Source organism: Aspergillus versicolor (genome assembly GCF_001890125.1).
Source record: "Aspergillus versicolor CBS 583.65 unplaced genomic scaffold ASPVEscaffold_3, whole genome shotgun sequence".
In the NCBI taxonomy this organism is placed as follows: domain Eukaryota; kingdom Fungi; phylum Ascomycota; class Eurotiomycetes; order Eurotiales; family Aspergillaceae; genus Aspergillus; species Aspergillus versicolor.
In genome coordinates, this window is record NW_024467526.1 from 1,886,540 (window position 1) to 1,911,425 (window position 24,886).

Sequence of the window (24,886 nt, forward strand, 5' to 3'; positions counted from 1 at the left end):
ATAACAACACCTAGCCTGATAAGATTATGTATTATATTACCACTCCGCTAGTATATTTACTAAAGGGTATTATATATTAAGCTCTCCTTATTACAAACAAGGCACCACCTCCCATCCATCTTCATATCCAGTCAAGCCTCATGGCTGCACCATCTATTTACCCTGCTCGAGGACCTTGTTGAGAGCGGCAAGACCATCTACGTGAAGAAGTGTATTAGCAAAAGATCTGATTCAATCCAGGCAATAATAGCAACATACCTTTACCACCAACAACAGTCAAGATACCCTCAAGACCCTCCTTATCAACCTCGCCGTTCTGGATGCGGGTGACGAGGCTCTCAGACAGGAAACCGAAGTCGGGGACCTGGTCGGTGTAGCTGAGAGCTAACGGAGCAAGTTTTGTTAGACTCAAGATAAAAAAAGGAGATTAAAGGACGGTCAATCATACCGTTGATGACAACAGTCACAACCCCACCCACGAGATCAAGAGCACCCTGGAGGAGCTCGCTAGAGTCGACGCCGCCGACGATGGTGCCGACGAGGTTGTTCAGCAGGTCGTGGATGCCGGAGAGCTCTGCAGAGTTAGATGGTTAGCTTCATGGCTTCCATTGAGTCAATGGTCAAGGTGGAATCATACGGTCTGAGCTGTCAGCGAGGTCAGCCTTGCTGATGGTGCCACTCTTCGCGGCACCGTCGAGGTTGGTGAGGACGGTGTCCAGATGGCTGACGGTGGACTGGATCTGGGTGACATCCAAGTTGGCCGGGACGGCGGCAGCAGCGGTGGTGCTGGCGACGGCGAGGGAGGCGAGGATTCTAGTGACCTTCATGGTGATTAAAGTAGGGAGAGGTGTAATTAGTGACTGGGTTGAGGAAAGGGCTGGCAGGTCTGGGAGCAAGAGGGCCGACAGCTGCCTTAAATGCACATTCATCACGATTGCACCATCTTGTGCCTGGCATGTATTGTGCAGATCAGGGGGGTTCGCTTGCTGCTCATCGAGCATGACCTCAAAGATGCATAAAATGGTGTCTTGAGCAAATGCCATCAGGGAAAATAGCGATCGACAACGACTTCTGATCAATCTTACTCTACTCATCTGTCTGTTATTTTCGGGCATCTTGATTCTATTTCGTTATACTTGGACAGTATATTGTCATCCAAATATCCCAGTAATTCAAGCAATTCAAGCAATTCAACTCTTGTCACTCAGCTAACAGCAAGCATCGCCTGCAAGTACCACTTCTGCTGATGAGGCTAACCATGCAGCTATTGCGAGTGTATCAGGGAAGCGAGGTGGCAGAGATACAATAGTTCAGCCCAGATCCACTCGGGATTCAAGCACGAACCTCAACAGGTTCACACCAGACGCCATTGCATTAGTCCGTCAGTCAATCCAGGTCATAACAAGATACAGAGTTCGCGGGAGTGGACACACCCTGACGATCTGCGTCCCCCGCCAATAAAAGCAGACGCGGAACGAGCCTAAAAGCACGACAGATGTAGACATCGCCGGCCAGAATGTCCTCATCCGCACGCTGTTTGGCCCTCGACTTCTCGACGATCGGGGTTTGCTTCCCAGCTCAAGCTCTCCCGGCCTGATGGTGAAAACTCAATGCCTTTCTGGGCAGGGATTCTACGATGCCGAGAAATTGTCTGTCTTGGCAGCTTGAATGCGCTGGATCGGCCTGATTGAACTTCCCTGGATCAGCCTTCCTCTGCATGAACAGGGGATTGAGCTCACGCCATATCGACCTATCCTTGCCAATATGCAAGGCTGCCATTCCAATTTCCCGGCAGCACCCACGAACCACTGATTACTTGTTAGTATTGTGATGTTTATGCCATTCCGTGTCTGCAGATCAAATAATAGTCTCGATAAGCATTCTTCGCAATCCCATACGAATACGGAAACATTCGCCACGCTGATTTACCAAGGTTAGAGCTGCTTGCCAACCACGCCTGAAGTTGCATAAAGTGTCGATTTTTATGCAAGATATGCTTTGCAAGAGCTACAGTCGAAAGCTGTTGGCTTTATTATCCAGACTATGCAGGCACACGTAGACATGTACCCTGTCTTGTCCCATTCTTCCCTCACCACGCCAGCGAGTTACCAGAACAGGCAATCTATTCATGTTAATTTACCGTGTTTGAGGGCATTCAACAGATCAAGACCCAAAATAATGACCTTGGATTTAGAAACCTCCATGCTGAATGCGAGTTCGGGTCTCGCTTGAATAGGCGCTAGCTTAACACCACCATCAATCCAGTATGCTAGATATAGTACCTGTTACAAATAAAAATTGACTATGCCTTATGACGCAGTTTCGGTGCTTATAATTGATGCAAAACTTGCAACGCACTTGAGACAAGCGAGTTAGGGCCGGGGACCACCCCTCGGGGCAGTTCTCAAACATCACCTAGACTTCCCTTTCGAGACGGGCAGATCAAACAGTCAACTCCTTTATGTTATGCATAAACGCTCTATGCCTTCTTGAATAAAGAAGCCTGCGGTGTCAAACCCATCGTTGAAAGAACTAGGTTGGATCAGATTGTCACCGTCAAAGAAACATCTTTAAGCCCCAGTCAATGCTAGCCAATCCTATATTCTGAATGAAATCAGTATAAAAGAGTATTATATACTCAAAGAGGAAATTATCTGTTGCAAATAGAGTCATTCTATAAGACTCCCTCTCCTATCCCCCACAGCAACCCATCCACCCGTCACCCTCTCCTCCAAAGCCCTAAATATCTTCATAATTATAGGTAATAACTAAAACAATGCAATCCCCACCTACAATCACAATAACCCCCAACACCCGGCACCCCAAACCCCTCCCAAACTGGATCTTCCACAACACCGACCTCCCAACCCCACAACCCCAACACCAAACCCTAGGCCTCCTCGACAACGGTCCTGGCAGCGAAAATCTCCCTCTGGAAATCGGCTACGGCCCCGTTCTCGGCTGCGGAATCCCTCTACCTCGGGTAGTCATTATTTCACCCAATATCGGGCCCAATGGGAAGTGGGAGGCCGGGTCGGGGATGATTACGCGGGAGCAGTTGCTGATGTGTTGTCAGAGGAATGGGACGGTGCCGGTGCCGGTGCTGGGGGAGCAGGCTTGGGGGGTTTGGGGGGTGAGGAAGGATGGGGTCGAAGGGGAGAAGTTGATGTTTGGGCCTGGGAGGGTTATTGGGGTTAGGGAGGATGCGATGGTGTTTACGGTTGGGAGGAAGGGGGGGAGGGCGGATTATTTATTTTGATTTGCTGAATGCATACAATGTACTGCAGATGTGGCTAGGGCTGTCTTGAACAGTAAGCCACCTAGCCTCCAACTTGATCATATTCAGGTTATTTAAGGGATATGCGCTTTGAACTTAGAATAAAAACCTAAAGACCAACTCGCGAAAGGCAAATAGGCAATGTAGCGTTGTGGCGTTTATACTAACCAGCCCTGGAGTCAATGCGGTTCTGCCTAAAGGTAAATATATATTAATTCAGAGTTCGCCAACTCGCTCAGTGCAAGAACCAATTGAAGCTGCTCCTTACAGACACAGTCTTATATAAAGTGAGACATGGCACAACACAAATAGATTGACTGACCATCCACCACCGGTTCGTCTCGCAGTAATTAATATAGATAAATGAGCCTCAAACCCCATAATTTCAAGTCTCAGCAAATCCAACCATACAAGAAATACGAGCAAAATGTCGTCTACATTACGGCCACGCATACCGCATTCTTTTGCCCTAATCCAGCTCCTACTCCGTATATGCATCATAGGAACAGCCATAGCAGCACTCTGCATCCTCGGCAAACTTGCAATAAAATACAAAACCGCCAGAAATAACCACGGCAAGACCTTTGGCGGCGCAATTTCAATGGTTCGTCAAACATAAAACCAACGCAAGTAACAAGTAATGACCAAATTAAATCACAGAGCGCACTGGCCCTCCCCATCAACACCTGGGAAATAATCGCCCTGGCCAGTCCCAATCCGGCTAAGAAAATCAAACGCGCTGCAACGTGCGCAGTCGGCTTCGCGGATTTCGGTATCTTTGCTGTTGGTCTCTATGCGGTATTGGAGGTTGCTCTTAGCGACTATGCCCTTGGTAATGCGCCGGTGGGTTATGAGAGGCCTTGGAAGGGGATGCAGGATGTGACGGTTATATTGGTGGCTGTGGTTGTGTGAGTATTCCCTTTTTTCTTTTTCTTTTTTCTTTTTGGTATTTTCTTCGTTGATGGTACTTGGAGAGTTACTGATAAAAACAGAGCGGAATCGCTCCTTGCTCTTATTCTGGGGTGTGTTGGTTGTTGTCGTGAAGCGAGGATGGCGAAGAGGGAAAAGAGGGCTGTAGAAATTGGAACAGTGTCCATCCGGTCAGTAGTGGTTAGGGACAGTTAAGGGATAATATGACAAGGTATTCATTCACTGTACTGGTTAGAGCTGTGTTTACCTGTGGTGGAGCGTAACCCTAATCTTAAAAGACTTCAATGGTCTATTACTCTATATATAAGTATTACAAAGAAAAAATATCTCCACGCCGTCTACGGACTATATTACAGGTATAATTCAACCCTCCCAGGGAAGAATTAGAATCACGCTGCCCCATCCAACCGTTGCGCCTCACACATCCTCGCATACATCCCACCCCTCGCAACCAGCTCTGCATGGCTACCAACCTCAACAATCCTCCCCGCATAGAAAACAAAAATACAATTCGCATCCCGCACCGTCGAAAGCCGATGCGCAACCGCAATTGTAATCCTGTCCTTGGCCGCCGCCGCCTCCATCAACGCCGCCTGCACCAGCTTCTCAGACTCGGTATCCAACGCGCTCGTCGCCTCATCAAGTAGGATAACGCTAGGTTTACGCACCAGTGCGCGCGCAATGGCAATGCGTTGCCGCTGTCCACCTGACAACTGGCTCCCTGAAGTCCCGCTCCCGCATGGCGTTTCGAGGCCTTGTGGTAGGGACGAGATGAAGTCCCATGCGTTTGCTGCGCGGCAGGCCTCTTCTAGTACCTCGTCTGATGCGAGTCCTGCTGCGTTGAGGTTGGAGTCTGGAACGCCCTGGGAGATGTTCTCGCGGATTGTGCCTGGGAAAAGGGTTGGTTCTTGTTGGACTAGGGCTACCTGCTGGCGATAGAGATGGGGATTCAGGGATGATAATGGGGTAGATGAGTTGATGGTGATGGCCCCGCTTGTAGGGTCGTAGAAGCGTTCTAGGAGCGAGATCATGGTGCTCTTGCCGCATCCTGAGGCGCCGACAAAGGCTACGAATTCTCCTCGTTGGATCTAGGGAAATTAATACCGGAGCTGACAACCTGGATTCACGGGTACTTACAGATAGAGATACGCCTTTCAGAACGCGGTTATCTGGCGCCAAAGGGTATGAGAACTGCACGTCTTGGAAGTCATAGGAGCCGCAACCGTGCTCGGGTTCCTTTTCGCGGTTGTCGTCGGTCTCACGGATGTTGCCTTCAAGTCCATCCAGCCAGAAATAGTAGTTGGCGGCTTGGTTCGCCTTGGTGAAGCCTGAAGAGTCAGTAACTAAATTAATCACGTCTGAAAGATTGAACTTACTGCTGGCGAAACTGAAAGCCAAAGCAGTGGCTTGTCCGGAAAAGTAAACACCCATAAACGATACGATGAATTGGTAGAAGGTGATTTCTCCATCGTTAATCAACTTCGATCCCCACCTGTTCGCACAACCTGGTCAGTCAAATAGCTCCTGAAGGAGAAAGTGGAAGTCAGTCTCACCAGAACCCCAAAGCCAGTACAAAATACTCAACAGACTGCGTGAGTGAAAACCATGTCATCATGTGAAACATAGGCCCGCGAGCCTTCGAGATCGCGTGATCCAGTTCATCAACATACTTCCTCAGCACTGCACTCTCGATAGCCAGCGAGCAAACGGTACGGATTGCCATGACACTTTCCGAAGCTACTGAAGCGCTCGCCGACAGCCTCTCGCCCATGTCATCGTCCATCTTGGCCTCGAGCCTAACGCGAGCATACCCGCCAAGCATCATGGGCGGAAGCCCGGCAAAGACGCCGACTAGCCCTAGTTTCCAGGAGATGGCAATTGCGAGGACACTTGATGCGACGATGTTGATTACCGACATGATGATTATGCCGACGTTGAATCCCATGAGCTCGAGAATAGCTTGTGGGTAGGAGTCGAGCCGGCTGATGAGTGCGCCTACGGTGTTTTCGGGGCGGTCGAAGAATTGGAGATCCTGTCGGAGGAAGGATTCTAGGATTTCGCGTCGCATTTTCTTGCTGAGAGCCTGACACGGTACGCTATGCATCAGTATGACATCTTAATGAAGACTGCCTCCCAAGTTGGGCGGTCTCACCTGTGCAATAGTATTGGTCAACCAGCCCATGGAGAAGTATACGACGAGAATGCCAAGTGACATGACGAAGAACATCAGTGAGATGAAGTTGCCGCGAGAGACGAAGTCTGGAGAAGTAAAAACTGTCATTATTTCCCCTAGCAAGAGGGCTTGTCCAGGGTTGACGGCGGCTGGATTCGCATCTGGTTAGCAAGTGTAACGAAGTACCACTCTTGAATCTTCTTACCTCCAGCAACGCATGTGGCCAGTGTGCCTGCGAAGCAAAGCCAAAGCTCGGGTGTTGTGCGTATAAGCTTCCAAATATTGCGAATTATGCCCGATTTATCGTACAAGTCGTGGTTTTCTCGGTCCTTTAATGCTGCCATTTTTTGTGCCTGGGCCGTTCCGATTTTGGCAAGAGACTGGACACGATCGACATCCTCTCCATTTTCTGAACCTTCGGACGTACTCTCCGAGCCGTGGTTTTGGATGTTAGCCGGTGCCAGGTCCTGGGCTTTGACGAGAGTGGCGTAGACCCCATTCGTAGATACCAGGTCTTCATGGCGGCCCTGTTCCATGATCTTTCCCTGGGACATGACTACAATATTATCCGCGTTCCGAATGGTCGCGAGTTTGTGTGCGATAACAATTGTTGTCCGGTTCTGCGAGGCGCTGTCTAGAGCTTTCTGGACAATGCCTTCAGCGTGGGGATCAAGTGCACTGGTCGCCTCGTCAAGAAGTAGAATTTTTGGCTCCGATATGACGCTACGGGCTATGGCGATCCGCTGCTTCTGACCCCCAGAAAGCAAACCACCTCTCTCACCGATCCGCGTGTGATATCCTTTCGGCAGGTCCTGGATGAAGTCATGGGCGAAGGCGAGCTTTGCGGCTTCTTCGACGCGCTGCATTTGATCCTCTTTTGATGCTGCTTCCCATTTGGTGCCCACGAGGCCGTTGACGATGTTGTCGAACACGCTTCCGTTGAAGAGTACCGGCTCCTAGGCTGGTTAGTCAAAGGTCGCAGCTAGTGTGCTTTGCGTGTCTTGCCTGTTGAACTAGACGGACGTTGGTCCGCAGCCACTTGAGGTTGAGCTGGCTGATGTCCTTGCCATCTAAGGAGATACTGCCTTCGCAGGGGTTATACCACCGTTCGAGAAGACCGATTATGGTACTTTTTCCCGAGCCAGACGGTCCCTTTGAGATCTAATCAGAGACCCCTTCTATAAATACAGCGGGAGAACTTACCACCAAAGCCGTGACCTTGCCTGCCGGGATACTCAGGGTAAAGTCCTCTAAGACGGTGACATCTGGGCGCGTAGGATAGCTGAAGTTGATACCATGCAGATCGATGACGCCGGCAATGTTGTCAGGCCTGTCTCCCGACTCGTCGAATGGGTTGATCTCGGATTGCCTGTCGATGAGGGTGAACAGCTCTGAAGCTGCGGTTGCCGCGCGGCTGAAGGTGACCATATGCGGCATTATTTGCATGATTGTACTCGCAGCAATAATGACTGAGAAAAGAACACTGTCATCCTAGTTAGTCGTGGTCTATAATGAAATGAAGCATAGATACTAACGTAAAGACGGTTCCCAGATCGGATACCTCGCCACGGTCAAGCATGGCGATACCCTGCCAGAAGGCTAGAGCCGTTCCAGCGTAGGTGATGAAATACTCCCCTCCAAACACGAGGCCATAAATCTTGTTCTTTCTCACTCCCTGGGTGTGCGCATCCTGAAGATAAGAGTTGTACTTGGCGATTACCCTCGATCTAAGGCTGAAGGCCTCAATCGTACGAACTCCTCCAAGGATGTTCTCCGCGTAGCTACCAGCTTGTGCGTATATTTGCAAGATTTTGGTCTCAATCGTGGCATCTACGGCACCGGCTCCACCGAGCACTATAAGCAGGGTTGGTACCATAAATATAAGGATCAAAGTCAGCTTCCATTGCTTGACAAACGCGATCACGAATGCCGCTAAGAATGTCGAAATGGCTTGGAAGACGATGCCGAGCTTCTCTGCTATGCCAGATTGGATGAGCTTGCCATTAGTTGTGGCCTGCTGGGAAATGGAGCCAGAGGTGCCCATGTCGTAGAAGGTAATTTCCTGGCTAAAGGCAGCTCGTAGATAGCTTTGTCGGACGTTACGGGTCAAGTGGTACGCCACATATGTGAAGAGGGAGGAATAAATGTAGGTAGCCACTAGTCGGACGATACCGATGTAAACGAAGTAGAGACTAATTGCATTAGTTTGTAGGCGCAAAAGAGGAGCTAACATTCTTACGCTGATGTTCGCACGGCAGACATGAAATTGTCAGGAATTGAACTTGCGTCGGAGAAGCTAAAGTTGCTAAGCAGTGTCATGAATCGTCCGATGACCACGTTGACCATGGCAAGGGCAACTCCAGATGCAATAGCAGCTACGACAGCAATGCATTCGAGGACATAGAGCTTGGTGTCGCCAAAAGTGAAAACTCTCTGCAAACAGATTTGCCAAGTCAGTCACTACCAGACGAACATCCACCTATCAATCAGACTTACCAGGAAACCATTCGTGCCTTTCTTCTCGACATTTTCTCCATCAGGCTTGATCAGTATCTGAGCATCGTCGGCTCCATCGGCCGCTTTCTCCCCCTCTGGGGTGCCCGAAGGAGCTGCCATTTGTTAGCTCCGTGTTAGGAAATTTACAAGCGGAAAAGAGTGGACAATTGAGCAATATCGAGTTGGTCAATCTGTTAAAAGGAAATTGGTAATGAAGGTGTCAAGAAAATGAACGTGGTTAAGAAAGGAGGTAGTTATATATAGCGGGAAATTATTTGGCCACCTACAGTTGACATCTGCGAGTCACTGCCTCGATGGAACACGCGTTCCATGTCCATTCCTGATGACTCGGAGCCCTGGAGGCCACGGCGTCCGCTGGAGGAAAGATGATGGCAGGATATCAGTGAGAGCAAGAAGAAGCATGCGGAGGGCGGAGCCTCCGAGCCTCCGAAGGCCCGCGTCCGTGCCAAGACCTCGCACTCCTGGAGCCCCGACATCTCCTGCAACCTGCGTCTCTCGCATTCCAACCTTCATCGAGGCTCCGAAGTTTCGGCGTACACTCACATTGTTGGCCTGATTTCATTGCCTTTACAATTGCTGGTCTTCGGGCGGGGGCTCAATTGACACCCGTAACAGTGAACGACGTACATGTCCCGGCCCCACCCGCTTGCCTATTATGGAAGAACCAGATGCATGGTCCTCGCGTGCTGATGAGGATGGAGGACAGAATCCTACCAGTTCTGAGAGGTTGGCAGTGAGTAATACATGGACTGTGTACGAGTATATTTTAATGCTTCGAAATAGTGCTATCGATGCCGCCAGCGAAAGGTGAGATAAGATAGTCCGTCAGAGCCAACAGGCGCCAGCTGCTGATGTCTCCCTAGGTGAAATGCGATCGGGAGAGCCCATGCTCTCACTGCGTCAAGTCCGGGACACAATGCTCATACGCAACCACCCTAAAACCCAGAGAAAGGCGGCAGAGGGTCATGGTCTCGCATACATAGTAAGTGCCAGTCGAGGAGGTGGAGGCATGCTAATATCCGTCAAGTGATTCCAAATTGGATGCAATATCGAGAAAAATTGACGACCTCAGCCAGAGGATGAGCCATTTGACTCATGAGCCGACCAGAAGTAGAACATCTAAATCTTTTGATCTTGCAGCCCCTGCAAATACCGAACACTGCCAGTCCTCATTCGGACAGACACCGTCGCCTTCTTCACTCGGCTCTACGCCAAACCAAGGATCTCTGCCCTATAATACTGGCGAGGGAACTAGTGAAGTAAACTACGACACTTCCAAAGACGAGTACGAAGGCGAATCGTCCCTTTTTGCGCATGCCGTCTTTGCCAGCCGGTTTCTGCAAAATGCGATTAACAATGCGACCAACGCCGAGGTCGCGCACGAAATGGAAGTCGCCCTTGACGGGCTCAGGACTGCTGTTAATTCAGGAAAACAGCAGTCTGATACAATAGATAAGCTCTATCCTCTTGCCAAAGCCATCCCACCTGGCTCGTCAACTCGCAACCTTCCGTTGCCGCCAATTGATAAGGTGTTCGCATGTTTGCGCATAGCCAGGGAATGCCAACAAGTAGCCACACTATGGTTGGGAGACTATATTAAGCCCACCCAATTCAACGACTATTTCATCAAAGTTGCGTCGCCCGGTCCTGCTACCGAGGCTGAATTGATAATCGTGCATTGCGGTCTTTATTGGTTGTTCTGCGAATGCTCCAAAGCTGTCACCGATGATGAAGTAAAGCAAGATTATGATGCACAGGCTTTGATATGCAAGGCGAACCTAGACACCGTCCTTGCCAACCTTCGATTTCATCAGCCAACAAATATTGATGTCGCCTATGCGATGGGTTTGGCTGTAAGTTACGATATTGCTCGGTTTAAGCCACCAACTGACCGTAGTTGCTAGTCACTGTATTGTCTTCAGAAAAACAAGCCATCTGCCGCGTGGGCCTTCATTAATTCTGCTGCACATACAATACAAGCTCTTGGCCTGCAACACAACGCGCCTTCTGGAGAGGGAACAGAAGAAAAGACCAGAAAGGGGATGCTGTTCTGGGCTATATACATGAGTGAGAAGACGCTGTCGCTACGACTGGGTCGATCATCAACCTTCCGAGATCATGACATTACTCTAGCCCGGCCTAACATCGAGCGTCATGCTAGCAATTTCTTAGGCGATATCTTTCTTTATTGGATTGACGTTGCCAGTATACAGGGCCGGGTATATGACGATATTTACAGTCCAGGAGCTCTCATGCAACCACCAGACATTCGGACATCTCGTGCGCGGGCTCTTGCAGTTGAACTGAAGAGTGCTATGAAAAACGTGCAAAACTTCCATGTGAGACCCGCCTATTTTAGCCACTATTATCCGCTGATTGATGTAGGATCGTTATGAAGCAAGGAAAGGGCATTTGCTGGGTCAGAATTATCACGAAATAGCGAGATGTTCGGACCGGGTTACAGGTCTTTGCGTTCTCACGCTAATATACAGGAGTATCCCCCCGGAACAACCATCGACCTCTGCATTCTGCCAGGAATGTAGCGATACCGCGAGAGAAACACTGCAAGAGCACGACCGATGCGTTGCGGCTATAACAGAAGGCCGCGGTAGAACCGTATTCCTCGAAGCATACATTAACTGGTCTGTCCTCGGTCATTGAACATTTAATCAGACTAATCTAACGAAATATCCAGGACCATCACCCAATCTCCATTCATCCCCTTTATTGTTTTGTTCTGCCACATCATCGAAACATCCGATGGCTCGGACTTACAGCACATGCGGGGTCTTGTCGAGATGCTCGAGTCCACATCAGATACTAGTGCAGACACCAGTGCATATAATATAGGCGATAAACAGAGCCGTCTCTTCAAGGCGCTGTACGACGTCGCGGTAAAGTACGTTGAGGTGAAAGCCCGTGCAAATGGTGCGCAAGCCGGGATGTCCTGGTCGAAGGCTAGAAAACAGTATGTCGATGCATTTGCCGGCACGGCCCCGACCGGTCCTGATGGCACATTGAACCAGCAAATTGCCCAGGATAGCGATGGCAACATGCCATCATACGGCGAAAATGGAGCCGTTGGCCTGATGGATGGACTGGTGGCACCTGCGGCCTTGCAGAATCCGGCATTTGGGGATGTGGACATGGAGATGGATCTTTCAGGAGCGGAGCTCTGGGACTGGTTTAATAAGAACCAGTCTATCATGAGGATGCTTGAGGATACATAAATGCTTGTTCCGGAACAATATAATATACACTTGTTTGTATTTAAGGGGAAAAGAGGACCTCTACCTCTTCCACCAGCCCGCCCTCGCAGAAGGGAGACCGAAAAAGACATCGGGGATGATATCGTCCACCTATGGTCTTGATATTCTACATCTTACCCTAGAGGCCGAGGGTATGCGATGATATCCGAGACGGTATCACTCTTTCTACACTATGAACCCGGCGGCTGGGACGAAGTCCGTTTTTAATTCTATAAACATAATGCATTTAATATATGTAACTTCGATCGCCTTTTATTCTAAACCCTAACCCACCAAACCCCTCGACCCTCAGTTCATAACCCACGAACCGCTCCCACAAACCATCTCCCACGTGGCGACAGTCCAGACAAGAAGAGTTCCAGACCCCGCTGCGAACCAGCCAGGCACACAACTTACACAGGGCAACGCACAGACTCTTTGGAGCTCAAGGAGGCAACCAAAGTCAAGTCAAGTCAAGTTCAAGGTTACCGTATCCGGCCCGCAAAGTTCCAAACTTCCGACCACACCAGGGCCTGGCCAGGGAGACGGCGATCAAGCCGCCGCAAAGTATATAAATGTAATTTTTTTTTTTACGGAGTCCAAAAGAGAGCAAAGGGCAGCTTACTTGTTTAAGGTGGGGGTGCGTTTGCCTATCTTGGATTATCTGCCCTGCTTATCTACCTTGCTAGCATTATGTTGGTGATTTCGTGTTCCACCCCTTGTTCTTCAGATTATGGCTGAGGCTGGGTTGGTAGAGGCTCCTTCTGGTAACATATTTAAGGGATTAAATTATTATAGAACTATACCATGACTCCATGAAGGACTGGGATTCTCCTGTAGAATGTGAAGTAGGGCTGGCTTACTAAGGATGACACCCTCCAGTTCAACTTCCAGCTAGGGCTCAGTTCAGCTCAGCTCAGCCTCAGCGACATTGACATTGACACTAACATTGACAAGTCCAATGTTGTGCTCATTCCTTCACTTCAATTCACTAACCACGAAGAATGTCTGTGTCCGCACAATAATCCCCGATCAAACCCAAACCCCAAGGTACCAGAAAGGTAAGGTAGGGTAGTCCTCGGCGAGACCAGTCCAATAACGGCTATTGCATTACGAAGCCGAATTCCAATTATGCTTATTGGCTGCTGCTGCTGCTGATTCTTATCTTGTCATCATAACTCATAAGTTTGTCATTGTCTCATCGGGTAAGGTTAAGGTACTTTTGGTGAACACTTGACCGTTTCGGGGGAGACGGGATCCTCCATCCTTTCGTAGTAAGTTCGATCCTTCAACAACGGCCGAGAGGAATGTGTCAAATATTGTCAAATATCTGAGGAATAATAATAGAAAAAAATAACAATAACAATCAAGGGCATTATTCATTACGCGTACACGCGGAAAATAAACAAGAGATAAGAAATAAGTACAGGAATCCTTCCATCATAACATCATATCATTTCATATCATCCAGGACATCCACATCCACATCCACATCCCCCTAGTAGAGAATGCAGCATCCCATGCCATCGCCTGGGTGAGTAGGTCGTTTTGCATCAGAGCACTGCCATCCCGGGTTCATGTTCGTGTTCGGGTTCGGGTTTGGGTTCATGCAGTTTTGGCCATGGTTGTATAGGGGTTTCTGGATGTATTGCTGCTGCTGCTGCATGAATTGCAAGTAGTCCTGTCCGTACAGTAACTCCGGCGACATGGCCTGGGGCGGTCTCGAGTAAGTCCCATTGCGCATCGGCGAGTGCTCCTGGACATTCGGAACTGGAGTGGGAAATGCCGGTAGGCTGTAGCGGACCTCCTGGGTAGGGCTGGCGATGGGGTAGGACCAGTACCAGTTCCCCTGAGGAAACGGGTACGGATCGTGCTGTGGGGCCAGAGGGGTAAGAGGGCTGGTGGGGATGACGGCCTTGTCGTACTCGGGCTCGCTCTCGGACACGGAGTAGGCCTTGGATAGTGTCTGGATGGCTAGGTCCAGTGCGTGCGAGCTGTGCTGGTGGTTTGTGAGGGTTGCCTTGCGGCGGAAGCTTCATTGTGTTAACGCAGGCTGTCTTTCCTACCCATGGGGGGTGGGTTCTGTCTAGGAAAAGGAGTATTAAGAAAGGTAAGGTGTACCTTCGCTTGCATGTTGGTTCAGGACATACATATGCTCGTCTGTTAGTGTGGATACCGCGGTGGCGGGCTAGACTTGACGACTGGGTTGAATTTTTAGTATTGGACTTGATGACATAGAGAAGGGGGGTTTACATCAGAAAAGGCACTGTGGCATCCTTCGAAGTTGCACATAAACGGCTTTTCACCGGTGTGTGTTCGCGAGTGGACGGTCAAGGCACTTCGCTGGATGAAGCCCTTGTTGCAGCCTTTCACGCCGCAGCGGTATGGCCTCTCGTTTGTGTGGATGCGGTAGTGTCTGCGGAGGTCGGAGTTGCGATGGAAGGACTGGGTGGTCAGTATAACATAATGAAGGAGTTGCCAATGATGATACCTTTCCGCAATGCTTCCAGAGACAGACGAAATCACGCTTGGCTCCGGCCATGGTGAAGTTGACTGGATGGATGAAGTGACCACGCGAGATATCTTGGACAGGAGTTGAAAATGAAGAGCAAGATCCAGACAACTTCTCAATTGAAACAGGACATTGAAGGGATACTTAAGCCCGAGCCTACAGGACATCACGATAACAAGACTGGGAATGACAGATCAGCCGCGCGAGATAGCGCTGCAGCGCCCTACTCGAACCGGCAGTTGCAGGATTTAGTGCAACGCTCAAACCCCAAAGATGGCATCTGGAGCAGAGCAAACCCCGGGGACTTTTGAAGGCTCTACGCAAGGAATGAATCCATGCTCCAAATGGGAAATGCAGGCAAGAAGCCGACAATGTGGCCGAGGGGAGGAGACCGAGGGCGAGGCAAACTAGTGGAAATGCAGTAAGGGCCCATCGAGCATTTAAGGCAACTTGAACGAGCGCACACATGCAGGTGGCGCTGCGATGGGCATCAGGGATCCCCCTCCTGGCCCTCATATGGTCATAGCACCAATGCGCCACTCGGGCTTCACCTGCTGTTTGCAGCGGGACAACGGTCTAATACAGCAGCCCAGTCTGGCCTGCGGGGGAGCTTGCCCAAGCTTGCCTGGCTTGCCTGGCCATCAGTCTCCTTGGTGGCCGGCCGGCGATCATGAGGCGTTCGTATAACAGACGAACTGCCTGCAGCGGTGATCACAAGCAGTTAAGGAATCGCCGATCGGTACCTTTATCCCTGTCCAATCACAGTGACCTGCCGGATCACAAATTCCCTGTTCTCTTCCTAGAATGCTGGTCGAACCCCCGCAGAGCTCTCTTAGTCGCGATGCGCTCTCTTCTTGCATGAACGCGGCGGAGATCTTCGTGGCAGTCTGTCTCTCTCTCTCTGTCTCTCTAATGCACGATGACCGCACGACCTGAGCTGCTCGCACTAGAGTTTCTCCAACAGAAGGCTTGAGCGTATCGGGATCCTTCAACCCAGCTGCGAATCCAAGCGCCACTTAATGGGATTGCTTTGCTGGGACAGTATTAATGAGTATTAATATATCACTCCTTGCTAAACTGACGAACGGGGAGCATTTCCCAGAATCATCTTAGGGTTCTCTCCACATTCAGGCTGTCACAAACGGCCTCCAGCCACGAGGATCATTATTGATTGAAGAATGAGGAATGGCGAGACACCAGGAATGTTCCCAGGTCACGCAATCGTTCGACCAGGCTTCCAATCGGAGGATCTGGTATCTCTTGCTGATTCTCGCGGATGCTGTTCGCTCTCGACGCATTGGGCTCTTCAGCACGGACAGCATCCAGGAGGGTGGACCAGTGCCGAATTGGTATTTGTGTCGAGTCTGACAGGTTCCAGAACCCCGCGTGGAGAACGCCTGAAAGTGGAAGTTTAATAAAATAAATAATAATAAAATAGGCCCAAACTCCAAACGTTCCCAAACAGGGCTGGAATATTCAATGATTGCGTGGAATGCCACCACAACAACAACACCCCTTGTTAACGGCGCCATTGATCATCCAACGCCCGCTGATCAGTCTGGTCGAATCCTGACGTTATTGAAGTATAGGCTGCTATACCAGCTGTCATACACAGCCTGCATTGAGACAGAACTTCTGGATGCTCAGGCCCTTGCATAGCACCTCACCGACCTGCATATGCACGAGTCAGTGTGAGACCACGTCTCAATCGAATGGTATAAATGATATAAATATAAGAGAATGCCATATACCCTCTCCACCAACAGCCGATCGCTGCATGCGATTCTCCGAACGTCGCAATCCTGCCAATCAACCCGCGCTGATATATTAACCGGCCGCCTGTCACCTCGTCACAATGGTCCAGACCATGGCTCGCCTGGCAGTCGGAACTTTTGTCGGCGATCCTTTCGATCCTTTGATGATCGAACCGTCGATCCCTCTAGCTTCAGCCACTCCTCCATCCAGGTTATCGCGTAGTGCTTACTACTACTCGTTTGCTGCTATGCTTGTAGCCCCCAAGGTCCACGTCAACAGTCTAGACTGAGGATCCTCCAGTTCATGATTCTAGCGAGGCTGACTGACCCACCTGCTCGAAAGACTGCGACAACTGCGTGATCGACTTTACCGTCTATCTTGGCATGGCGGGCATCAGGGGGAGGCGCATCTACGGAAGAACTGCACTGAACTGAACTGAACATAAACACAAGTAAACATAAAGTAATAGTTCCCCACATAGCACCATGTACCTGTCAGCTCTTACTGTCCTTTATCCCAGTAATGAAATAACTGGAGCCTTTTATCCGCGATAGAGGCGGGAAGGGGAGAGATATTGACATGGTCCGCGCTATCTCAAGTCCCTCCCATAAACAACGAGTTCGTCCACCAAATCCCGACAATGCCATAGCTCCTGCAGCTAAATTAACTGATAAATGGATAGACCGGGTCTGGTGGTGTTTAGTTAGCTACTGATTGCGTGGTTTGCGGCACTTTTTGAGTATATAATATAAACCCCAGTCCATAAGCGATGTAAATAGGCGCCCGTTCCAGTATCGTCTAACTGACGTACTTGCGCGTCAGCTGCAAGGTCCAGGATCGGCGACAAGGATTTGTTTCGGCCGAAAGGAGTCTGTAGGGCAGCTAGAGCTGATGTGCTTACGACTACAAGCTCCCAAAGACAGGGGATATATTAACAACACTCCACCAAAACTATTCACGAACCCGGTAATAAGACCAGCAGGTATGGAGCAGCAGGATAGGACAAGGTCCAAGCGTAATGTCTTGCCTGATCTTGAGGAAGGGAATTTGGCCTCTTTAGGACGGGATGGATGTCCTCGTAGACTGTAGATCTCTTTGGTCCTGCCTATCTAGTACCCATGTCTGCCCGGTATGCCCCGAGGTATCAACCCCTCTATGTATTCCCAGAAATATCCAAAAGCCGCCTAAAAGATGTTGTGATGTATCGCCTACGGTCAATAAAGGTGGAGATATCTTCAGATGTTATGTACTTCCAAACTTGGAGACGTGGTATATGGCGAACCGTAGACTTCTAACCGTGTCTCTAAACTCGGGAAATTTAAGATATAGTGGCTAACGGGAGACTGGTGCTCCTTGGTTAGTGACACTGGTGAAGGAAGCGAGATACTCTCTGTGCCACACTTCCTAAATTCTCGTGGTTCCCTGGGTTTCATGTCCAGAACGCCAGCGCTATATCGTAAGTGACCGTAGGATGAGTATGCCAATTCCTGGCTGTCCGCGAAACAGAGGATGACTTCACTATCTAATCTCCATAGAGACATCCAGTATATTTCAGTATCAAATGCGGTTAATAAAACAGAGTTATCGATAACTAACAGGAGATCTAGCTCTTCAATCATGGTTCGAGTTAGGGCCCGTGGCTTCTATACCCTATCTCCTGCCTAATTGGGACTCTCGCTATTGAGTACTCAGACCCAAATAAATAGAGGTTTCTATTCAGAAGTACCGATATGCGATAACATTTAATTATGTAGTAGAAATACAGGTCAAGATAGCATACTTGGTATTTTGGCTCCGATGCGTATTTTACTTTACTGATTTTAGAGAATCGAGTAATCTGGTAAATACTCGCTCTGTGACATCTAGTTCACGCTTTCTCGGGCCCACACATTTTCATACAAAAGAGTGACTGCTGAGGGTCGACGATTCAAGAATCCTAAGCTTATATGGTAGTTTAAGGTTAAATCCATGAACATCGGTCCCTCGGTCCATCGGCTAAACTGCCGAGGGGCTGACATCTAACCTTATAAACACCATCTCTTGAGGACAGGTACGGAACATAGCTTAATCTTAAATAACCTTCCTTTATTCAAAATGTCCAAAAAGACAGAGCGATATACAAACGACATCCTCAGTCGCCCGGGGATGGTCTTCGCAGTCGATGTCAAAGATCCAAAGGAGAGGGTGCAGGCATACCTAGATTCATATAAAAACGATCCCCAGACGGAAGTAAGTTCGTTTTATTTCCCTCTATTAATACCGTATTAATGAATTTAGACCTTCGATGCAGCCCTAATGAAACATCACTTAAAACTCCTCTCCGCCACAGCAACGCCCAAAGTAACCGCAACATTCCGAATGAAAGTAACCCGGGACTTCTGCAGCACAATGGGCAACATGCACGGCGGCGCCATTGCCCTGGTTCTGGACATGTGCACGACAACATGCATGGCGCCTGTCTCGACGCCGGACTTTTGGCTGTTCGGGGGTGTTTCCAGGACGCTGAATACGACTTTCCTGCGTGCGATAAGGCAGGGGACTGAGATTGAGGTTTTCTGTGAGGTTTTGCATGTCGGTGCTAGACTAGGTAAGATAGTTTCTTCTTGTTTTGTTTCAGCTACCGACGGATTATGAGCTGCGATTCGAGGCGAGATCAGGGATTGTGCGGATGGGAGGTTGTTTGTTGTTGGGGAGCATAATAAGGCGAGTATATCGTTTGAGAAGAAACTGTGATATTAAAGAATCAAAGAAGCCAAAAGGTGTACGTAAACGAATATAAGCCAATACAGCCTACTACTATAACTGCTATACTTGTACAGAATACTATCCTAACCTCTCCTCGCCTGCTTCGCTGCATAAATCCGATACCTCCTGGCCGTGATAACCCTCATCCTCTTCCCAAAATACAGAAACCCCAACCCCCCAACCACCACAGCCGCAGTGATATAGTTCTGTCTGGAGAAGCACTTAGGGCTGGCGACCCGGATCCCGCGGACGCGGACTGTCGGACTGTCCGACAGTCACTTTTTAGCAAAACGGCACCAAATATTTGCAGTTGCCGAGATCACTTCTTTTAGCTGCATAGTATAGCAGACCGGAATTACAGCAGCTGGCGCCTCTTCGAAGAACATACGGTAGAGTAGCCAGCGGTCTGCTCTGTGAAAGCATACAAGCCGGATTCTGGAGCTACATAGGATGTCATCGTCCTCGGCCCCCAGTTCTTAAGCTAACGAGTTATAACAGCTTTATCACACTGGCACCGTATTAATCTGCAAAAGGGGCCTGGTGTATTTGTTGTGCCGGCTATGATACCCGCTTCCAGCGTACAGGCGCCTCAGGGTAGAGTCGTATTCGCGAGTGCACTGGCGGATGGCAGGTGGGGATTCATCGAGGGGCCATTCAGGACTGAGTCAGGATCCAAACTTTAAGACGTTAAGATTTAAGAGGTTCTGATTGCTTCCATCAGCCGGATTTGTGACTGATCTCTGCTGTGAAGTGGATGTATACATTCTTACTAAGCATGGCACCGAGGGAGGGAAAACACTACCCAGTTCAACTTAGAAGTTTCACTTCTCATTAATTACCGTCCGAATCTTATCCTGTGATACTCTATCTACATTCCTTCTCCGTATTCAAACAGGTTCATTACCCTTGGAAGCTTCCACAGGAATAGGTATGTGTGTAACCAACACTCGACTGCTGGACAGGGTACGGAAAGCACAATCATGACAAAAGAGGGGGTCTCTCGCAAATCAATCATACAGCCATCACCGCTTGCTTGCTGGCTTGCAGCTTCAAAACGAACATTCAAGAGGAAAAGAAAAACAAATGACAAAGGAAATCGACAAATGAAATAGCTTGCAACATCCCATGGGTAATTGAAGCTGGGGTATTTGCTTCTTAATATTGATCATCGCCATGCACCTTGGCTCAAGGATAACAACCCTTGGATACAGTCCAGGTCCTCCTCCTGGCTTGCTGTGTTTTCGCCAGCCATAAAGGCAGTGACGTCCGTGCCTAGACCAGACAGCGATTTTGTGTTTCCGCCACCCGCTTTCCGGTACGATTGTTGCGGCAGCCGAGGCCGGCCCGGGGCTTTGGTGTTCCCTCTGTTGTTTTGTCCGTTGGAATCCTTGAGAGCTGGTCGTTGAGGCTGGTGTGAAACAGTTCGTCGGCGCGACTGGGATACGCGAGTGCCGGGGATCCAGTTCTCCTTGTCGGAATCGCCGTCTTCGATGTCGAGGTCGTCTTTGGGGGTCTTGGAGTTCTTCAGTGTGGATGGTGGTTTCTCGCCTAGGACTTTGCGTCCAGTCTCCAGCCGGCCCAGCGAAGAGACGGTCCGGGACAATTTCCGCCGCTTCTCTCTCATCGCTTGGCTGATTGGTGTGCCCTGGTGTTCCGAGGGTGGTGTCAGGAGGGAGGTGTGTCTTGCAGATAGGGTTCTGGTCAGGGAACGCTGGCCGCTGGATCGTAATGCAGAAGAGTTTGGTGTGCTTTGTGAGCTGAAAGGCGTGGACAATGCACTTCTCGCGTCTGTATCGAAGAACGACTCCCAGTTTCGAGGGTCACGCGACCTCCCAAACGACCTTTCTTTCTCTAATGAGCTGGGGGGCGTACCCAGGACGACAGCGCTGGCGCTTCTCCGGAGACCGCCCAGTCTAGGTTTGCGAGCGGAGAACATGGAGACACGGTTTTTAGATGGGGATGGTTCGCCGTTGGCACGGATGACTGCCTTTCCATCTGCAGACATCGAGATTCGAAGGGAATTCCGTCCTTTGGGCGGTGACGGGGTTAATTCGTCTTCCTTGCGTACCATGGCTTCTCCGTCAAATGATAGCGAAATCCTTAATGACGGTGGTGACTTTGGGGTGTTCAGCCCTGCTGGGGCAGCCTCTGCAGTTGTCCCTCCGAGGTCTGACCCAGCTCGCTTCCTCTTGGCGGAGGTCTGCAGAAGCTCGTTGCTCGACGGGTCCTTGGGTGTTTTCACTGTGTGCAGATCATCCTGTTGGCTAGATTCCAGGCATTCGGACGTAGCAACGCTCGTTTGCGAGCTTCCACCAAGCTGCTCGTCCTCCTTGTCTACTCCATCTGATGCAAATGAATCGCCCTCCGGGAGTGCCGGGGCCCGAACGTGAGCGTCACCATGGTCATTCTCCTGCTCTAACCCTTCTGCAGGTATACTGTCATCGCTCGCGGCCTTATCGTCGGATTGGGAGGACGGAAGAAGCTCGTGAGGCTGGAGTGGTTTCGACTTTCGGCGGTCATTCTGGCGACGGTTCTGGAACCAGATCTGAGAGATATTAGGACGTCGTGAATCTACTTAAATTTCGAAACACGTACCTGGACTTCCTTCTCGCCCAGAGAGACGCGGCTCACTATGCTTGCCCGTGATACCTTGTCGGGCTTGGGGTTGCGTTGGTACTCGGCCTCGAGAATAGCGTAATCTTCGGGACTATACACGCATTATCGAGTCAGCTACATTCGTGCAATTGCAACTGGTATCCACCGGGATATAGAACAGTGGGCTCTCGACATACCTAGTCCGACGCCGCTTCTGCCGTGCCAGCAATTTGTTGTCCACCCGCGGCGGGAGGTTCTGGGTTAATGTCTTTTGGGAGTGTACGAGAAAGGCGTAGCTAGAAGCAGCAGCAGCCGAATCTGACGTCTGGGTCGAGGGAGGAGAGGACGAGAAAGCCACGGCAGAGGGCTCGGGGTCAGACATGGTAGTAGATAAGACGAGGTCAAGGCGGAGACATAGGACCAGAGGGAAGAGAAGATCGTTAGAGGTAAAGAAAAGAATAGATAGAAAAGACCAGCAGCATAGCGTGGACGAGCCGAAGAAAAGACGGGCGAGGCTGAAGTGGGAATGTTCCCGGCAGAGCTCGTGCAGGAAAAAAGACGCTTCAGTGATCGCGTCGCGATGTGGACGCGGCGTGCTTAACGCTAACCCCACCCGTCACCGAACTCAATACTTACGCTTCTCGTGCAACTTACCCTTAACTTACGCCTTTTTGGTTATAACTTATCTCGAAACGCGAATTAATCACGAGGTGGCTTTAATACCTACATCTATTCTGATAGCTTGCAAGACGTGTTTGTTGTCTGGCAAGCTAAATCTCAGTACACGACCACGACCGCGTGGCCCGTCAGACCAGAGTATCTGCGGACCGCGAGGATTTATCAATGCACAAATTATGCAATATTTTGCATAGTATACTAGATCGCTATGCCCGCCTTTAAAATTACAGTATAAATGCTTGAGTGTTGCAGCCAATTGTCCTGTATTGGCACCAAACGCCAATGAATGGTATTGATGGCAAAATATATCACAGGCAATCAAACAAGCAATCCTATGAAACTAAGTCTATTAACCCCAATATGCTCGATCCCGTCGATACAGCTTCTACTCCAGCCAAGTCTTTCTGCGGTGGGTAGCTGCACCGCGTGAGTCTAGCCAGCTGCGCCGCCAACAAATGCTCCCGGAACTGCAAATCCAGCCCTCCAACCATGTATATGGAGTGAGTTGCGCCATTGCCTCCCTTCTCTCCCCAGCAGAGCTTTGGCCCAACTGTCTCGTCCTCCATCTTTCCCGTTCTGCTTCCATCCTTGGGCCACACGCGCTTCGTCTCATAGAGCGTCTCCCAAGTAAAGGACCTGAACAGACCACCATCCATGCTCTTCCCATCAGCACGTCCGCTTTTCCAGACGAAATTGCGCCCGCCGTACTGGAACCGTCGCGGAGACCAGTCCTTGCGTTGCAATTCTCCGTCGGGGATCTCAACGATTTGGCCGCCATCCGGTGGAACTGTGCTCGTTACCAGGCGAAAGCTGCCTCCTTTTGTCTTGCGAATTCTGATGTTTAGTGCGCCCATCTCCGGGAGGAATTCTCCCGCGCGGCGTAGGATGGCTTCAACAATTGGCACCTGCTGACTCCATACCACCTGGAGAGCATATAGTACGTGGGTGTTGGTTGGGTCTTTGACGAACCACCAGTGCGAGCGGACGCCGAGCTCCACTAGCTCCGAAGAGTGAGTTAGACGATATGTCACGATCTCAGCCGACGGGGAAAGAGTCGGTGCAAAGAATGGGATCTGGGTAGAGTCTGCGGCGTCCAGGAAAGGCTTCAGGTGGTCGGGCACCATTTTACCGGTCGATTCATCTTTGTGATAATCGTGAAGTGCCTTTCGGATCTATACAAATTAAGTCAACTGTCACGAACGAGACACTTCACGTACCTGAGATAATGTCCACGGACTATCCTCATCCTCCCTCGCCAGCTCCTGTACAACATCTAACCCCGACGGTGGTAGCACAATACTAGAGAAATCTCCTTTACGCTGAAGATCTTCCAGATGCGCAAGTCGCTCTCGATGCAGCTGCACCTGCCGCTCAAACATCTTCCGGTGTATCTTGCGCACAATTGAGCCCGACTTTCTGAACGTCTGCGCCGCCGCCCCCAGGACATCTATGGCACTTTTGTGGATATTGATTGCTTTCTGATACTCCCCTTGCCGTTCAAGGACGAAAGGAGCTACAGAAAGTTTGTAGAGCTTATCTTTGATCTCGTCTCCGGTGCTCATTGTGACCAATATTGGTTATTGCGCTCAAAAACTATTTGAGGCAGACTTACGAGCTCACTCATCTCCCTACAACCCTCCAGGCTTAAGTATCCTCAACCACACCATCCATCGCTTAAAATCGCCGCCAAGTACCGAAGCAGCCTGACCGGGCAACCTCAAAGAGGCTGGTTGCTTCTCAAAGTTACGAAAATACCACGCATACATGGAGCAAAAATGCTGACAAGGGTGGACTAACAGCAACAGTATATCTAGCCGAGTGGTTCTCGCGATGTCTACGCAATCGCTTACCTTTGCCGCTTTGACTGCTTGGCTTGGCGATTAGATCTCAAGCAACCTTTGGGGACTCCATCCAGTACTCCGCCTCTTATCCCGCTTGTCCTATCGCTGGCATGGTGTTGGCTTAACTCGCGCTGGACTGTGACAGTATAATACACTCCAACTTGATCCTTCAAGGTATAGTTACCTCGGAACAGCTGCAGCGATCGACGGCCGGGGATCGTCAACAGACACGCGAGAAACGCGAACCCACGTGATCACTGTCTTGGCAACTGACCATTAACCAGTTAACTGCTGCTGGTATCCTTACAAGATACTGAGGCGAGTATCTGACCGTTAGGCGGGAGGATTGCTAATTGAACCTAGCCTAAATAGCCCTGGGACGTTTTTTGTTCGGCGACCAGTGCAGAAAATCATCGAGTATAGCTTGGGTTCAATAATCCAAGTATCAATAACCCTAGCCGTTTTGCTGCTTTTCCATAGCCAAATCTGAACCACTTCCGGTCATTCGAAACTGGAAATCCGGATTGCTCGGGCGTCCTTGTCCTTACTGAAAAGCTCTCGGGTGTGCGTATCCCATGTTGGTAATCGGCACGTCCCATTATATTGCCTCACATT

General features: G+C 50.0%; 11 protein-coding genes across 11 annotated transcripts; 5 read left to right on the forward strand and 6 right to left on the reverse strand.

Annotated features, from left to right (window-relative positions):
* Positions 1-13: 13 nt before the first annotated feature.
* On the reverse strand, positions 14-844 carry ASPVEDRAFT_149236 (uncharacterized protein). The gene is made up of 4 exons (XM_040808191.1): positions 638-844; positions 449-574; positions 259-384; positions 14-197 (listed from the first exon to the last, which is right to left on the reverse strand). Exons 1-4 carry the CDS (start codon positions 825-827, stop codon positions 154-156), a joined length of 486 nt encoding a protein of 161 aa, XP_040666033.1. The 5' UTR covers positions 828-844; the 3' UTR covers positions 14-153.
* Positions 845-2,510: 1,666 nt separating this feature from the next.
* Positions 2,511-3,259, forward strand: ASPVEDRAFT_149237 (uncharacterized protein; the record flags this gene model as incomplete). Its single annotated transcript, XM_040808192.1, has 1 exon — positions 2,511-3,259. Exon 1 carries the CDS (start codon positions 2,777-2,779, stop codon positions 3,257-3,259), a length of 483 nt encoding a protein of 160 aa, XP_040666034.1. The 5' UTR covers positions 2,511-2,776.
* A 285-nt stretch (positions 3,260-3,544) lies between these two features.
* ASPVEDRAFT_70521 (uncharacterized protein) lies at positions 3,545-4,592 on the forward strand. The gene is made up of 3 exons (XM_040816077.1): positions 3,545-3,881; positions 3,938-4,185; positions 4,270-4,592. The coding sequence occupies exons 1-3, from the start codon at positions 3,705-3,707 to the stop codon at positions 4,400-4,402; spliced, it is 558 nt and encodes a 185-aa protein (XP_040666035.1). The 5' UTR covers positions 3,545-3,704; the 3' UTR covers positions 4,403-4,592.
* ASPVEDRAFT_189111 (ABC transporter ATP-binding protein) lies at positions 4,475-9,232 on the reverse strand. Its single transcript, XM_040809041.1, has 11 exons — positions 8,877-9,232; positions 8,620-8,813; positions 7,916-8,572; positions 7,584-7,863; positions 7,386-7,532; positions 6,586-7,336; positions 6,360-6,529; positions 5,761-6,290; positions 5,584-5,699; positions 5,345-5,535; positions 4,475-5,295 (listed from the first exon to the last, which is right to left on the reverse strand). Exons 1-11 carry the CDS (start codon positions 8,994-8,996, stop codon positions 4,597-4,599), a joined length of 3,855 nt encoding a protein of 1,284 aa, XP_040666036.1. The 5' UTR covers positions 8,997-9,232; the 3' UTR covers positions 4,475-4,596.
* Positions 9,233-9,413: 181 nt separating this feature from the next.
* Positions 9,414-12,416, forward strand: ASPVEDRAFT_39710 (putative C6 transcription factor). The gene is made up of 7 exons (XM_040811986.1): positions 9,414-9,630; positions 9,681-9,704; positions 9,761-9,879; positions 9,925-10,750; positions 10,802-11,236; positions 11,283-11,539; positions 11,593-12,416. The coding sequence occupies exons 1-7, from the start codon at positions 9,553-9,555 to the stop codon at positions 12,125-12,127; spliced, it is 2,274 nt and encodes a 757-aa protein (XP_040666037.1). The 5' UTR covers positions 9,414-9,552; the 3' UTR covers positions 12,128-12,416.
* Positions 12,417-13,263: 847 nt separating this feature from the next.
* On the reverse strand, positions 13,264-13,639 carry ASPVEDRAFT_558231 (uncharacterized protein). Its single transcript, XM_040815120.1, has one exon. The coding sequence runs from the start codon at positions 13,526-13,528 to the stop codon at positions 13,325-13,327; it is 204 nt and encodes a 67-aa protein (XP_040666038.1). The 5' UTR covers positions 13,529-13,639; the 3' UTR covers positions 13,264-13,324.
* A 4-nt stretch (positions 13,640-13,643) lies between these two features.
* ASPVEDRAFT_81853 (C2H2-type zinc finger protein) lies at positions 13,644-14,687 on the reverse strand (the record flags this gene model as incomplete). The annotated part of the gene is made up of 4 exons (XM_040817097.1): positions 13,644-14,178; positions 14,267-14,346; positions 14,399-14,590; positions 14,637-14,687. 4 exons carry the CDS (start codon positions 14,685-14,687, stop codon positions 13,644-13,646), a joined length of 858 nt encoding a protein of 285 aa, XP_040666039.1.
* A 3,824-nt stretch (positions 14,688-18,511) lies between these two features.
* On the forward strand, positions 18,512-19,203 carry ASPVEDRAFT_39714 (PaaI family thioesterase). Its single transcript, XM_040811987.1, has 2 exons — positions 18,512-18,641; positions 18,690-19,203. The coding sequence occupies exons 1-2, from the start codon at positions 18,558-18,560 to the stop codon at positions 19,044-19,046; spliced, it is 441 nt and encodes a 146-aa protein (XP_040666040.1). The 5' UTR covers positions 18,512-18,557; the 3' UTR covers positions 19,047-19,203.
* A 1,119-nt stretch (positions 19,204-20,322) lies between these two features.
* ASPVEDRAFT_81855 (homeobox domain-containing protein) lies at positions 20,323-22,134 on the reverse strand (the record flags this gene model as incomplete). The annotated part of the gene is made up of 3 exons (XM_040817098.1): positions 20,323-21,702; positions 21,753-21,864; positions 21,950-22,134. The coding sequence occupies 3 exons, from the start codon at positions 22,132-22,134 to the stop codon at positions 20,323-20,325; spliced, it is 1,677 nt and encodes a 558-aa protein (XP_040666041.1).
* ASPVEDRAFT_558514 (uncharacterized protein) lies at positions 21,814-22,693 on the forward strand. Its single transcript, XM_040815123.1, has one exon. It carries the CDS (start codon positions 22,133-22,135, stop codon positions 22,622-22,624), a length of 492 nt encoding a protein of 163 aa, XP_040666042.1. The 5' UTR covers positions 21,814-22,132; the 3' UTR covers positions 22,625-22,693.
* Positions 22,637-24,112, reverse strand: ASPVEDRAFT_149244 (uncharacterized protein). The gene is made up of 2 exons (XM_040808193.1): positions 23,648-24,112; positions 22,637-23,602 (listed from the first exon to the last, which is right to left on the reverse strand). The coding sequence occupies exons 1-2, from the start codon at positions 23,990-23,992 to the stop codon at positions 22,763-22,765; spliced, it is 1,185 nt and encodes a 394-aa protein (XP_040666043.1). The 5' UTR covers positions 23,993-24,112; the 3' UTR covers positions 22,637-22,762.
* Positions 24,113-24,886: the final 774 nt, after the last annotated feature.